Raw genomic sequence first — 16,368 nt, forward strand, 5'->3', positions numbered from 1 at the left:
GTTGCAACCTTGCCTCGGGCCCAATAAAAGCGACAAAACGCGCTCCCGCTCTCGTAGAGCCGGTATAAGAAGAGAAGCGGCACGGTAACGGTACCCTGGAAGCCAAGGATACCCTCTCGAATGGTGCCGCAAGGATCAGGAGAACGAAATCTTTCCGTCTCCTTTTCAGGGGCCGCCTCACATGGCCGCGCGTGCGTCCGCCTTCCAAGGATCTCCAACTTTTCTTATTCTCGTTAACCGACCACATTAACGAAATTTTTATTACCCTGATATCCCAGTGTTATCCCATATCTCTGGATATTTTCATCCAATTTTCGAACGATGGATTAAATTAATAGACGGAAGAATCGAACGAGTATGTTCGTATACAAGAATTTTCCCAAGATTAAGAAAGCGCCTCGCTATTTTAAAGATCACGGATATAGAGGTGGAGTTGGCAGAGAGAAACAGTTGAGAGGGAGGGAGAAAAGAAGTTACTAAATTACTCGAATTATCGAACGAAGAAAAAAAGAATAGACACGAAAATTCCGGAGTTGTCCACCCGGCAATTTCAATTTTTCAATCGTATAATGGGCGAGCCGAGTGTCGTCGAGATGGGCGATTATTCGCGCAGAATCTGGTCCGAGTAACAAGCTGCGCATCGAGTACCTTCGAGATCCGCGTAACTACCGTTCTGTCACGTAGCTCGTTACGAGTCTCGCTCATTAGATCCACGGTGCAACCGGGCACGCGATCGAGTAAATCACCTTTCGCCCAAGGATCGATCAACCCTTCTCCTCCAAGAATGCGAGGAAAAAACAATGCAAGGAAGAAAGAATTTGGTTTCGAGTTTGAGAGGAAATTGCGAGAAAAATTATTAATAGAAAGAATATTCTTGAATTAGTAACGATGAGCGATTTACCAAAGAACATGTGTATACAGCGATAAATAAATCCCAATTTTTATTACAATATTTTCAGTGCGTTAAATTTCATCATTTATGTATCTTCGTTCCGAATAAGCTTTCTTAACTGAGTAAATACAAATTCTATCATAAATTTATAAACACATATTCTCTTCATCCTAAATATTATAGTATCTCTAAGAACCTCTATTTTTAAACACGGATCGGCCAAGATATATTCCAATCTTCCTTCCTTCCAAATATCACAAATTTTCCAATATCATGCAAGAGTACGTAGTATCGAAATTTTCATGTCCACTTTCGAATCACTTCGTTCCAAACGTGACAATTGGATAGTAATTCCATATCGAAGATCCGCGAATCGTCCATCGTCCCCCCTCCCCAACTTAATCTTTCGTACTCTCCCTGCTGAACTGTTGGACTGCCCACGCCATTGTCTTCTTCCCGCCCGCGCTTCGTCTCGTTCCTTTTGCGGGCCCGGCTCGCGAATTAGAAATAAAAAGCTGTCCGCGGCTCGTAGGAGGTGTGCGCCTCGCGGTGTGCACTTGGTCGGATGAGAAAAAGAAGTTGCTTCGAAATGGGGGGAGAGAGAGAGAGAGAGGAGGAAGCATGTGTAAAGTATAACGTAACAGAGGGACTGTGGCGAACGTTGCCACGCTGGTGGTCCATTATACCGGTCTTCTTCTTGGCGACGAGGACCAGCCTTTCTCGCAACTTTGTATGACGCAAGATAAATCCCTCGCTTCCATTGAATTATATTTCCAGATATTATCGCTCCTCCGTATTTTCTCATCGGTGGAAATCTGCGTTTCCTGGGAAAAGGAGGGCGGAAAAAGGGAAATGATTGAGAGGGGGATTGATTAATTGAAAAGTGTAGTACACGTGGATGTCGATATTACGGGTATGTAGTCATAGAGTTTACGTGCATAACGATATTACTGATGGGCTGCAAGTCACTTCGAAACGTCCCAAGATTTATTGGATTCGATTCGTTCGCTCATTAATGGAGCGGCGCGTAAAACATGCAAACTGTTGAGGAGGGAGAGAATAAAGTCGTAGAAAATTACAAACTCCTCCCGATGGTATCGCGGAAACGCGGGTATTATTATGGAGAAGAGAATCGTGGAGGAGGCAAACGGACAATTGAGACAACAGCGAGCCGGCGAGATAAAGCGTAATAACACCTATTAGACCACTTCCTATAAAACTATCTGATAGTCACCTTAAAAAAAAAAAAAAGAAGAAGAAAAAAAGGAAAAAGAAGAGGAGGAGAGGAAAAAAATAATACGCAAACAGTAACGGATGACAGAACCACTTTGCGCAGCTATTTGACCATACTTGTCCTTATCACGAGCGCTTAACGATATTATTAAAAAAAAAGAAGAAAAAAAAGAAAGAAACGAAGGAAGGGAAAAAAAAAAGGAACCGGCGCGCAAATGTTTAATAATTTCCAAACGGTTCGATAACAGTGGAATCGGAAATAGCGAACGATATCGAGGCGAAATATCTGAATACGAAATTATTTCGCGCTGTAATATCGATTAAATTCCGTGCACACGCTTTTGCTCGATAATGGCCGATAAGCGGGGGACCGGCCGGCCGATTCCTCCCGTGTTCCTGCCGTGTTGTTTACCTTCGGGCAGGTGACGTTGAAAAATAGGTTCACGAGGCACGATCGACGCCTGTTGCGAATCGCGGTGAAAAATCGCGCCAGGAATTCTACGGCCTCGATCGCATGCAAATGGATGCGCTCGCGCGTTTTTTCTTTCGAGAACATTGGTTGGACGAAGGGAAAAGGGGCACCGCCGCACGTCCGGGGCGTCCCCCCTCGAGAGCCTCGAACAGGATTTCAGGAAGTATTTCTCTTGCGTAACCTCGTTCCCCTTTTCTGGAATCGAACAAATGCACATATTTGTATCAATACGGTTTTCTTTTTTGCATCGGATGTTGTCGTATATGGTTTTTTAGCCTATTTCTTTTTTTCGTAAATAAAGCTAGAAAGTACGAGAAATACATAAAATTTACAATTTATTTTGATTTGTTGTTACGTAACCTGTGAAGTTTCTCGAAACGTTTCGAAATAGTAGGCGCAATATTTTTAAAAAAGTATGGTATACCGCGCGTTTAAAAATACGGAATTCTAATAATTTTCTAATAACAATGTTACAATTTTCTTGAATTTTTGTTTTTTTTTCCTTACCGCGAATTTTTATACTACGCATTAAAAAGCGTTCGAAGCGAGAAGGCGTTCTATTTCGAATACATTTAGATAACGGCACACGAAACGACTTTTATCGTTAAATTCTTTGCATATTCATGTATATAAAAAAAAAAGAAGAAGAAGAAGAAGAAAAATAATACGCATCTCGAACGATGGTCGAATCGACTTCGAGAAAATTCGGCTTGGTCTGATTTGGCCTCGATTCGAGAGTTCTTCTCGAAAGATCGAGTCGCTGATGGCTTCGTTTAACATTAAAAACGGCATTAAAAATTATTTGGAAAAACGCAGGTGGCCGTGAAGGAAGCGGCGCATGCTCGTTATTCTCGGTCGGTTATCGTAAATCAAGCGCCGATTAACGTAATTGCCGGCTCGGATCGGCTCGGATCGGCTCTGCTCGGCTCGGCCCAGCCCGGTCCCCCGGCCCCTATCTCCACGGTCTAATCTGTACGAATGTGAAATTGAAAATTTGCGGGATCGTGGAGGAGGGAAGAGAGGAAGAGAGAGAGAAAAGAACGATGGCTAACGATGTCGCTTCCGCTGTTGGCCGCCCGAATAAATTTCCATCCTCGGGTCCTCCTCCAGGCCTCCCCTGTTTTTGTCTCGCTCGTCCCGCCAAATATGGCGACGCGTCGAAGCAAGTGTCGTTCTGGCTATCGTTTAAGGACAAGAAACACGGTGGACGCGTGTTGCGCAAACGTGTTAGAATAATGCTTAACGGTGGCCGGATCGGTCTCGTCGCTATCGGGAGATTTATCGTGGAAATATTGGCCTGTATCGAAGATATAAATCAAGGATGGCAGATGGAGGCAAAGATTTATATGCAAGGATGTAACGCCTGTTTCCAACGAGTTACTCGCGCAACGTGGATCAAGTATTCAATGGAAATTCATTGTTATTCACAGCGATTATGCGTTCACTTATTTCATTAGAATGAGAAATACTCGCTGTTTGCCACTCTCGTGCTACTGTTATAACGCAACAATTTTCAATTTTCTCGCATCAACCGTGGCTTCGTATATATTAAACAGAATTAACATCGGAAGAAGATAAGAGGGATAAGAGGAAAGAGAAATAGTAAAAGTATAAATTTATACGGTTGGTTAAATTTTATTGACTCTTCCAAGCGGTTTAGATTTTCCACCGAGTAACGCGATCTTGATATAACTTTGCTACTCTTTCCTTCGATAAAAAAAGAATGTTACAAAGAAGTAATTATGTAAAATAAAGTTAATTATATAAAGTACAGTAATTAAGCATTATCTCGAGAAATATATCTCGATTTCTTTTATTACCAGGTATTATATTAACCATGTAACCGTACGCAACGTTTGTTATATTTCGCGAATACAACGCACGCTGATTATCTAAATTTTCAAAGCTGCCCCCTCCCCTCCCACGTTTATGAATTATCGTCCAACATATTCTCGCGATACGACAAATCGTGCGAACGGGAACAAAGCAGGGTCGCGGTTAAACCCGAGGCAGTACGTTTTCTCGCGTATAACGAAGTATTAAGATGATAGTGCGGCCTGGCACGGGCCATCAAAACGGCGGACTACCGTCTTAATAGCTCGAGATTTATAGTCCCGACGAGTCGACGGAACGTCACACAGCCTCACGGGAGAAGGAGAGGGCCCTAACCTCGGCGTAACCTAACCCAACCCAACCCATGGTTCCCGGGTGCAGAAAAGAACGGCCGCGAGGTGTAGGTATAGCGTGTGTGTGTGTGTGTGCGATTATATATATATAGGGAGGGAAGAAACACGAGGAGATCCGTGGAGGACGAGGAAAGGTCTCTTTCTCTCTCTCTCTGTTGCCACCGATTGCGAGTGAGCCAGTCGAAGGAGAAGAGAGGGGAAAAAAAGGAAAGAGAAGGAAAAAAGTGGAGGAAAGGGAAGAAAGAAGTTATCGCCTAGCCTGGGTGGTCCGCGAGGGAGAAGAAAGAGAGAAAAGGGCTGAGGACGATTTCTTTTGAAAAGGGAAAAGGGAAGTGAGCAATTCGAAAGTTCTAACTTGCAATTACAGTCTGCGAGTCTGGGATAATTTGGAAATTTTTGGGAAAATTTTCGTTTTTATTACAGATATTTCGTCTCATTAATTCTCCTTATTATTACGATCGTTGTTATTTTCGATATTTTTATATTTTGTTTATTCGTTTCAATTTCCAATTGCAATTTTATCAGTTTTTTCGCGGTTCGATCGTCGACAAGAATCGGCGAGACGCAGCAATGTTTGTCGATGGCAAGTATCGCGCTGCTTAACAATATTTAAATATTGTCGCGTCGAGTGTGTTGGCTCGTCGAACGTGCCAGAGGGTCGTAGATAAACCGTCCCTTGCTTGCACAGCGCTCTTGGCTACCGTGTACCGCAGCTTCTTCAACAATTTCCTGTTTTATATATATACACAGCCAGGGAAACGATGCTCGTCCATTTTCCAACCGAAAGCGCCTCATCGAGGCCGTACATTTACGTTTCCTCTCCACAGTTTCACGCACATTTTCTTACCTTCCAAAACACCAAATCTCTTCCAAATCTCTTCCTCCAATTATTCGTCATAACAAATCGCGTTTCCATCGATATCTTCGAACTACATTAATTAATAAGTCCCTCGAGACTTATTCCTTCGTCGCAATTACAATTTTTGATTATTGAAATTCCAAATTCCAAATCTCCCCACGCGTCTCAAACACGTGCCCTTTCACCGCGAAGAACTCCCTTTTTTCATTCCCTCGATAACTTCCACTCGATAACGGTGGGGAAACTCGCGAAAATCCTCGGGAGGAAAGGAAAGGAAGGAGGGGAGGGGGGGCAAGATAAGGCGAGGTAGCAAATGGGCAATGAATAAGTGACACGCGATCGTGACAGTGGCCGGGATCGTGGTGGTTGGAAATTAATTAGCGGGGAATGGGGGACGACGTCGGTGGTGGCGTCGCTGTATTTTCGACGCTGGGCACACGAGCCACGACCGATAATGAAGCGGTCGCGAATCGGCAAAGTGTTGCGGAGTCGAGTCGAGGTTTACACGGTGGGAAGAAGACGAGTGTATGCGCGATAGCGGCGAAGGGAGAGAGAGAGAGAGAGAGTGACGGAGGGATGAGAAGAGGAGGAGACCTCGGCTCGTAAATCACTGGACATCGATAAGAGTCGTCGCGGCGTCCGCGCGATGTCCCTCGTTAATAATTGATACAATTAACGACCATTCATTAGAGTCCGCCGCTCGTGCACACATATGGATGGATGAAAGGAGAGGATTCGAGGTGCGCCGTCACGCGATTCGCTTTGTCGTTCCCGAGGTTGCGCTTTCGGATAACCTGCTATGCTCGTTCTTCCTTATGGTGGATTATTTGATCATGATCTTGATCATGGTGTTGTTTCGTCTATCGATGAATTTGTTATTTTTTTTTTTCTAGGAAATTTTTCATGTCGATTAATAATTGGAATCGATCGATAGAGCGTCGAATCAATGTTAGATTGTGTGAATGATGCGAATAAGGACTTGTTGTTTTTTTAAAGAAGTCGTCGGATATTAATTAATTAGTGGGATCGGATAAGTGGATGTATATTAGTTCTTTGTTCTTTTTTGAGGAGAGGTTTTTTATTGTGTTGAAAAGTGTAATAAATTTAACGGTAATTGGGTATATTAATAACTAGCGATGCAATTACTATTGATATATTATGAATATTATAGATTATGCGCTTAAAATGTTAACAACATTATAAAATATATCCGTTCGTGTAACTGTCAGTTTTAGATACGGCCGCATACTTAAATTAATTGCGGTAGCGTTTCTATCAGCTTAGAGGAATCATTTTTATCGGGCTTGTTGCTCGGAAATTAAATAATCCAAAGATAAACAACTTTTAACGAGTATGGTGTTTCATAAAGTTTTTAAACGCGTTTAATTTTTTTAAAAATTAACTTTATCGCCATAAATTTTAATATTTCAACGTAACGCGTAGTCATTTTAATAACACGTTAATTTTTTATCCTGCTCAAATCATCGATTCTATCAAAATTCTCATTTTATCCCAAGCCGAGATATCCCAATAAGAGAGATTTTATTCAACAACGATCCAATTCGAGAAGGAAATTAAAAATCTTTCGTTTCAAAATTCCATTCTAAATGAAATATGGAAGAGCATGAGAAATTAACACGGCGACTCTCCTGCAGGAAGAAATCGCACGAACCACGGAACCTTGTCTCGCAGTTTCGAGGCGCGATTCAATTAGCTTGAACCGATGGCTCGTTTATCGGTTACAATTATTAAATCATCGAGTCTCGAGTTCCTCCTCCTGTCGCGTCGTCGGCCACCGCGACCATAATTTATTTCGCTTCTTTCGCCTCTCGCGCCGCTTATCCATATTTCTATTTAGTATCACATCGGTCCGCGCGCGTCACCCGCAAGATTTACGACGTCGTAGATCCTCCTTACCGACTGGAAATTCCCTTGAATATCGACCGACCCCTTCTTTCCATCGATCGAACAACACGTTTGACCAAACTACGATTGCGCTTACAATCCGTTTATAACCATTTCGATACGATGAAATGGATTCGATCGAGTTTGCGCCCGTTTCTTCCATTCTATGAATTTCCTTTCTCTTCTGTCGCTGTTTCCAACGGGGAAACTCTCCGCACAGGTTGTTACGCCGAGTTTTCAAACGCGTTGGTCTTTCGTTCGTGAACGAGGATCGATTAATACGAGTTGGCGAGCTTCTTGGGTAAATCGAGCGAGTGGAGTAGAGTATGGAGCATAGAGTAGACGAGAAATCGCGCGGTTTGTAGGTGTCGAGGATGACGGGGTTCATTGGCGTAGATTAATGGGCGTCGTTGTCGCGTTAGCTAATTTGCGGCTCGGTTTGAGGATCGGTTTTAATTAGATTGCTGCGTCTTCCCCGGTAATTTGAAGCTTTGTTGCCTCGTTTCCGTTCTTACTTACTTTTTTCGTGAATAATGGTTTCTTTCTTTTAGGGGTTTAAATTATTCAACCATCCAATTTGTCCTTCTCTCATTACTTCGGATAATCAACGTACGTTGCAGTTCGTACGAAATAAATCGAAAAGAAACTCGATTCTACACCCACTTGACAAATTTCTAAATTTTCTAGCGGACGGATGGTATCAACTTTTCGAAAATGGAATAATTTATCTTTATGCAATTTATCAGTTTGCGTCTTGAGTTTTGACTCGAGTGTGGCTCGTATTATATTGGAAGAGTAGGTTTCCGAGACTCGTAGCGGCCGATCCCCAATTATTTCGGGCGGCGTGTCTAATTCTGAAGTCTCGCGATCTGTCTCGTTCTCTTTAATTCGGGCAAATTAGTTGGCATTGAAGGAGTACACTGGCCGCCAAAAGTTGCCGAATACCGTGCAATCGGAGGAAGAAAAGCAGCGGCTCGGCCAAAATTTATTCCTATCCATCTTTTCGCGTTAAATTAATCATTAAATAAATGATACACCAGAAGCGTAGAAATTCTTCGTCGAGCGAAGAAGAATATTCTTCAATCTATAATTAAATTTAATCTACTCTCTTGCGAATTTTTAAAAATTCTCCAGAACTCTTCCTCCCCCTTTTCAATTTCAAAAAATTTCAAAAATTGTACCCTCTCAAATTTTACCTCTTCTTACCTCCGTCTCTCATCTACTTCATCGAACTTCATCGAAAAATGAAAGAAGAACCATCGGCGATCCAACAATCTTCCTATTATCCTAAACAACGTGTTTTAGAGAAACACGAGCCAAAATATTCAGCAACGGATAGACCTTGTGCACCCACCCACCTTATTCTCGGTTATTCTCGAGGCTCGTTCCTCGAAGGAGGACGGGGGGGATAGGCGCAAAAAACAGAGGAAATCAGCGTGCGTGAATCGCGGAGCCTCGACACGCCGCTCATTTAACGCGCGTACGCGCCTCTATCTCGGGCATGCATCAAATACGCTGGCGAGAGAAAGCCTCGTGGCCGTCGAATAACGTTGGAAAAACGTGGGTGAAGGGGAGGGGGAGGGCGAGACGAGAGGAATTGAAAGACGGTTTGGGGAGGGGGGAGCTGTTTGGGGGTCGGGGGCGTCGCTTCCGACTGCGTCGTCCCTGTCTGCTTATAAATAACACCATCTCCCCGTTTCTTCGCGCGTTTCGCAGTTTTTCTCTTCCGATCCTCCTCTCTCTCTCTGGCCCCCCTCGTCCATCCTTGCTGCTGCATGCTGCTGTGCAAGCCTAATTAATATCACGTGATGAGCGATCGCGGCAAAACCTCCTCTCCCGTTGCCGCGAGATCTTTGGGAAGAATGCGTCGTGGATGGAATAACGTCGTGTAAGTGGGGAGTGGAGAGAGGTTGCAGTGTACACCGATGGTAGAAGAAAAGTGGCGTGCAATTTCAGGAATGGACAAATGCGTAAACGAAAGAATAGTAAAGGGAAATTAGTGTCGTTGGCTTCTTGTGATCTTCTTTTCCATGTTGCTTCGTATTTGTCAATTTCGATACTTCCTTCTTCGTGTTTTTTTCTTTTTTTTTTTTTTTTAAAAATTGTATCTATAATTGGTTTCTATGAGAGATCAGGAGGCGTGTATCCGGATACTTTTCTAAGAAAATTCCTAAAAGAAGAACAATATCTTTCACCAAATACATGGATCCAAATATCGCGATTCTTCACAAGAGAGGGAGAGAACTTGGATGGCTCGATCCTCGAATTCGATACTCGATATTCTCTTAAAGAAAATTCCCGAAAGAAGAGCAGCATCTTTCGCGAAATATCAATCGAAACGTGGCGATTCCTAGCAAGAGGACTCGTTGGTGCTTCGATTCTCGAATTGACACGCGAGATCGCGATCGAGGGCGATGGAAACGCGCGAGGAACGTCGCGTCGGCTGTGTATCCGAGTACCGAGTAGATAACGAAACGGTCTGCTGCTGGTGCGGAGGAGGAGGAGGAGGAGGAACGAAGGGGGCATTCTCCGCTTTCGCTCGGTCGAGAAGCAACAAAACCGCGGCTCTCGGGATATAGAGGACACATTGTGCGCGCGCGGACAAGAGGAACGCGTGGTGGCGAATCGACTGCTCGCCTCGCACCATCTCGTCAACTCGAGCACTCGCGGCCCTTGCGAGTGTTGCGCGTCCGTCCGTCCGTTCGTTCGTTACCGCCGCGATACCATCTTCTCTTTTTCTCTTCTTCTCCGCGCGCTCTGCTCGCCACGGCGTGCCTGCGCCCCTTTTTTCACCTCGCCCTCCTCCTCCTCGAGACGTTGGCGAGTCGAGCGAGAGAAAGAAAGAGAGAGGTTCGATTCCTTCCCGCTGTTTTTCTCCTTTTTTCCGCTTCTTCGTTCGATGCGCAAAGAGATCGAGATATATTAATCGTTGGAAAATATTACGAGAATCGAATTAAGATCGAATTCGAGAAAGAAGATGGGGCACGCGAGGCAAAATTTTATACGAGAGATTGTCAAATTACCTCGACAACCGTTTCCACGATATAAAATGCAGAGAAGCAAGGATCAAAGAGGCCACTTCGTTATCGGTACCAGCTATCCCGGTTGCTGCATTTCGATAAGGAAAAAGAGCTTAGAGAAACGCGACCAGATGTTCTAATAACGGTTTAGTACATCGGAGCACGCATCAATTAACTCTTCGTTTCGAATTACTTGGCTCGGGTAATTGCGAGTAACGAGCGATCATCGGTTTTCCCCCGTTCCGTTCGCACGAAGGGAGGAAGACAAGGGAGACAATAAGCTTTTTCTCTACCCAAGATCGCCAAGACACTTAGATCCGTGCAATTAATTACCTCGATCCGAATTCTTTTACACACGTACACGTTTCAGAGAGGGTTTCTCGATTTCGATATTTAAACACGGTCACTTTTCCCCTCGTTATCCCGTGCTCCTTTATATATTCAACGAATCAGCGTTATCCCACCGAACGAGAGGACGTGTTGACGATGTTGTTCCTTCATTGTAACTCTCCGCTCGTTTATTATCGCCGAGGGAGATTTCGATAGGAGAGGGACCTCTCTGCCTCTGTGGAAATTGATAAAGCGTGCTGCCTTCATTATGAAAGTTCCCTTCGTCCCGATAACAGTCGAGATTTCGAACCTTTTTTTCCCTCTCTTTCTTTTGCCGAAATCCCTTTCCTATCTTGGGATATTTTAAAACATTTTTTTTCGTCCAAGCTTGGAGAAAAATTTGTACGCATTAATAATTTCCCCATTGCAATAAACTCCTCCTCTCGATCCAATCATCGAGCTCCGCGGCAACACGGCCCCTTTCAACGTCCTTCGTCGTTCCTCCTCGCTGAACCACGATTTCACGTTCGTTCCACGTTCCATTAAAGGCTGATTGTTCGTATCGCGGTCGCGGACGCACACGTGAGTCGATCGGTGCGTGTACCGAAAAGGAGTACCTCTCCGCAACAGGGACAGGCAGAGGAGGAGGAGGAGGAGGAGGATCCCTGTTCGAAGGCCTCTCTCGAGTCTCGCTATCTGAGGGAGCACTCATCGCGGTCGCTTCGTTATCGGCAGCGCGGAATCATAATGGGCCATAATTGCATAAATATAATGTTAATTAACAATTAAGATTGCCGCTTTGCCTAATTGAATCGCCGCTCCCTGCAGCCGCGCCCGAAGGGGGGAGGGTTCTCCTCGCTCGATCGGATTCGAGAGGTGGCCTCTCGAAGGTGGCTTTAAACGTAACGCCGTATCGGAAAATTATGCCGATGGCCGTGGCTCGAGTATGCACACGCTCGATACCCGGAGAGAGAAACGTGACCGTGTGTCGCCTTAGAAAAACGCGTATTTATATATATATATATATACACACGCTCTGGATGTCGATTCGGAGAAATGAAGAAGAAGGGGGTGGAAGGCGAGGACTGTTGGTCTCTTCACCGTTGAGAAAGTTGATAGCAATGGCAGGATCGGGCCGTTCAAATAAAATCGTGCTTCGAGAGAATTATTCGAGATGTTTCCCGCTCTTTTTTACCAATTATCGAGAGAAAGAAGAACGTATTACGAATGTATATTTTTTTTTCCTGCAAAATTATGCTTCTCGCTTGAGAGATTGTCGTGACAAAATTGTCGAACTTAATCACCGTAATTTGCAATAATAATAATAATTGCGAGTCGACTGCAAATCGACGTGTGAAAAAAATATTAAGAAAAAAAGTCCATTGTAATCGGCCGTTTAACATTCCTCTTGACTTCTTGTACCGTATAAAGTATAAGCGTGAAATTAATAGTTAACGCTCAAATTGAAAAGCGTCGAGGTATCGACATACGGTCGTTGAACCGTTAGCATCCTATGCGTATCGATCGTGCACACGGAATTTCGGGGATGTAATTAGCGGCGTGTAGAGATGCAATAATAATTAATTCCCGTTAATCCTCGCGGAGTGAATCGACCGGTAGTCAACCAAGCTTTTCCTATCCGGGAGAAATAAATGGGATCGTTCCCAGCGAGCGTCGAAATCTTCCCCCTCCTTTTGATTTTCTTTGCAACCTTCCATCTCAAGCGGACGAATTTTATTCCGTTACTTTTGCTTTCTTGTTCCAGATGGTACAAGCGATCCAAGTTCTCCGGTTTCACCTCCTCGAGCTAGAAAAGGTGAGTGAATGAGTGAAATTTTTTGCGATTTCACAAAAATTGTGTTATTATTTTATTATACGGTATATCGTGATATTCGAAAAGTATTTCGGGTTTGTTACTTTCACAACGTTATCTTTTCGAGCTTTAACTATCGATTAATTTAGTTTTAAATAATTGGCGAATTAATTGGCGTGTGTAATTGTTGGTGCAATAAATTCACTCGTGATTTAATATATAATTTAATTTTATTAATGATATTTACAATCTTAACGCTCGAAAAAATAAAAATAAGCGTGTGTGACCTTTGTGTGATAAGCCTCATTTTTGATAAGCTACATCTTCGATACGATAAATTATTGATACGACATATTGTAAATTCTTTTTTTTTTTTTTAGCAAAGATTAAATGACGGGAATGACAATCAAATTTTATATGTTATTCATCGTGCAATATGTTTATACGAGCGGGATTAAGAGATTAATAATTAATATCTACAATATAAAATAAGTAGAGAATTAATTTATTAACCGTTAGAAAGATATCGTACTTGCAAAATCGTTTCCAAATAATTATTAATTGCACTTTAGACAAAACGTTTCCGTGAAATCCTTTCACGAGAATCTGTTTAGCCCCCCCCTGCCCCCAAACATATTCACGTAAATAGGACGTTCTATCACGATATATAAAACAAGATTAACATCGTCGATTAACATCACGCTGCACGATTAATAACTATATAAATCAACTGTTTACCAAATACAGATTTTGAGATTAAAACGTTCGAGAATTATACTTTATTAATGGTTAATTGCAAAAATAATTTCCACGATTATTTACTCTCATCCCTCAACACGTTTAACGATGCACCGACGGACGTATAAAGGCCCTTAATAATTATCGCGAAACATCAGATTAATAGAACGGAAACGAGGCGAGTTTCGAGCGCGTACGTGGTGCGTACGTCTGGTCCGCTCCAATTGTCGGGGTAGATAAGCCGTTCGAAACGGTTGAAAAACAACTGTTACGGGCGGAGTCGCAATTTTCCGTAATTGTAGTGAAAGCTCGGCCGCCACCCGTCGTCGTCGCCGTCGTCGGTTGTCGGTCGTCGGTCGTCGGTCGGCTATGGCGTGCACCTTGGCTCTCGAGCTCCACAGGCGTAAGTGGCGTCATTTACCTGTCCAATGGCCGCTAGACGTACGCGGTGCTCTCCGAGTTGTTTGCATTGGAACGGCCATCTTTCTCCACCCGAGGTCCTGATTTTTTCTCTTCTCTTCCTCTCTCTCTCCTTTTTTCCCTCCCTTCCCTTTGGGCTCCCCTCCTCGCGAACCGGAAACTCGTAAATCGGAGTACATGTGTCGCGTAATAGATTCCACGGAGCGGTAGTAGTCACGGCACGAGAGAGGCAACCGTTTAAGCGTGGATTTACGATTTTTATTTTTGAAACGAGATATGGATAGGATAGGTGAAGTAATAAGTTACGATTGAATAAATTATACCAGTAGAGTGGTAATGCATGTTTCTGGGAACGAAGAAGAGGAAAAAGAAGAAGTTTGCAAGGTCTCTCTTATTCTTGGAGGAGGGAAACACAACGAAAGGTTTCTTGATTTAGGATATTTAATATTTCGCCAAGATGCAAGTTGCACCAACTTTTCCGCTTTATCGGAATATTCGATAATTCCTTCGAAAATATCCTAGAAATGTAATAATCCCGCTTGTATCGATATCGATCGAAAATTGATCCGAGAATCTCGAATGAAATTTATACGAAATTCGTTTCTTAGAGATCTCTAAGATAATTGTCATCGATCATGCATGAGATATCGAAGGGTTGAATTTTAAATAATTTTCCCTTTCGTAATCCCTAAATATCGAAGCGACACATGCATAATTTACAAAATCGCATTGCATTCTCTATTGATTTTCCCACGAATATTAATTAAGAATGTATCGAGAGAGGAGAGGCGGGCATGGAAAAAGTATTAGAGTTACGGCCTCGCGTTTTTCTCCCGTTGACGATTGATAACCGTTCGAAAGGGAGGGTAAGAGGACGGACGGTTTGTCGAAAGAAGGGAAGAGGAAAGGAGAGGCAAAGAGAGCGCAAGTTTTGAGGAGCACGGTTTGCGTGGTTGCAGAATACCACGGGCGGGCCCCAGGTTTCGGCCGTTTTTGCGCCGATATTTTATCATACGAAATAGCGGACATCCATCGCATTTCCATCGAAATGGCAGCTGACGTGGCGGCGGCAGCCATTGGAGACCGGCCAGCTCGATCCGACCCTCGTGCGTTGTGTTGCTCCCTCTCGGACAACGGCCCGCCTCGGATCGGCCCGCTCGATCCTGCAATTTTATACCAATTTTCCTCATTTGCCGCGATTACATTATTATAAAGGCAGGGGGCTATCCTACCGGCGAATCCATACCCCGCACGCGGCCCTTTCTTCTCTTTTCTTTTCTTCTTCTCCTTTTCTCCCTTCTCCCTTCTTCCTTGCTCTTTTTCTCCGTTTATACGCATGTGCATACGCTCGTGCTTGCTCGGATTCTTTGTTTTGGTCGATGGTTCCTCGAAGGGAGAAATGATAAGAAAATGTTTGGAATCTTGGAATCGAGAACAATAGAAAGAAATCCTCTTTTTTCGCGCGATCTTTGAAAATATCACGAACTGCAACTCGCATTTCTAAAGAAATTATTAAAAGTGGCTTCCATTTTGTTGCTCCTCGAATTACAGAGGCATCGAAACGCTTGTATTTTAATATTAATTTTAATGCGTACAATTCTATATTTTCAATCAAATACCCGAGTCTCACGCCCTGTAGAGAGACATCTTTAATAAAGAAAGGGGAAAAAAATTATTAGAAAAGAAGAAACGAATAAATTTCTTTCCACCAAGTATCCATCAATATCGAGCGAGCAGCATCACACGATCGTTGCAAGAAAACATTGTCAGTAACCGCGATACTCTTGCGCTCGAGACACCGACCGACTCTTCTACCCTTCCTTCCCCCCTCTCTATCCACGAGTCGTGTACACACCGAGGCGACAAGAAATCGACGTCGTGCACTCGTCCTCCTCCTCGTCGTCGTCGTCGTCGTCGTCGTCGTCTCCTACGGGAAGGAAGGTCCAGGAGGCGGATAAGAAACCGTCTCACCGGGATCAAGACGCCAAACCGATATTCAATCCGCGGCCGTAGCTTTTTCCTCCCACGAGGCCGGCCCGCTACGATTCCAATACGCCAGCCGGTGGATTTATTTCACCGAGATCGGCGTACGCGATATCGGAGGGGCGGGTCTCGAAAAGCCGCGACAAAACCTGGCCGCAATTTGGCACGGTGTGCGCCGCGCACTGGCATCGGCCGTAATGAAGATTGAAACGTTCCCTCGGTCCCCGGGGTCCACGGGGACGGAGACACGCGGCGGCTCTTCTTCGAGCGAGGTCTTCGAGCGAGCAACGAGGAATGCAGCGGACGCGCGATCAAGAAGATTCCATAAATATCTGGAGCTCTCGAGAGGAGTGTAGGACGGACAGAGGACGAGAGTGATAGGTGAAGAAGGGAGAGGCGATGAAAGGAGAGAGGAGGACGGATGGAGTATGGTGATAGGTAACGAGAGAAGGACGGAAGAGGAGGGGAAGCAGAAGGAGGAAGGAGAAGAAGAAGTAGAACAAGAAGAAGAAGAAGA

The 16,368-nt window shown here is 44.1% G+C and overlaps 1 protein-coding gene across 8 annotated transcripts in view; it reads left to right on the forward strand.

Moving 5' to 3' along the window:
- The window catches only part of LOC107994307 (homeobox protein homothorax), a 483,716-nt gene that overhangs the window by 88,351 nt on the left and 378,997 nt on the right, over window positions 1–16,368 (forward strand). For all 8 annotated transcript variants that reach the window (XM_062074850.1, XM_062074849.1, XM_062074848.1 and 5 more), the window contains one exon: window positions 12,663–12,713. In XM_062074850.1, the coding sequence (XP_061930834.1) occupies window positions 12,663–12,713 (51 nt within the window). The remainder of the gene's footprint in view (window positions 1–12,662; window positions 12,714–16,368) is intronic.

This window comes from Apis cerana, linkage group LG5 (assembly GCF_029169275.1).
Source record: "Apis cerana isolate GH-2021 linkage group LG5, AcerK_1.0, whole genome shotgun sequence".
Classification (NCBI taxonomy): Eukaryota; Metazoa; Arthropoda; class Insecta; order Hymenoptera; family Apidae; genus Apis; species Apis cerana.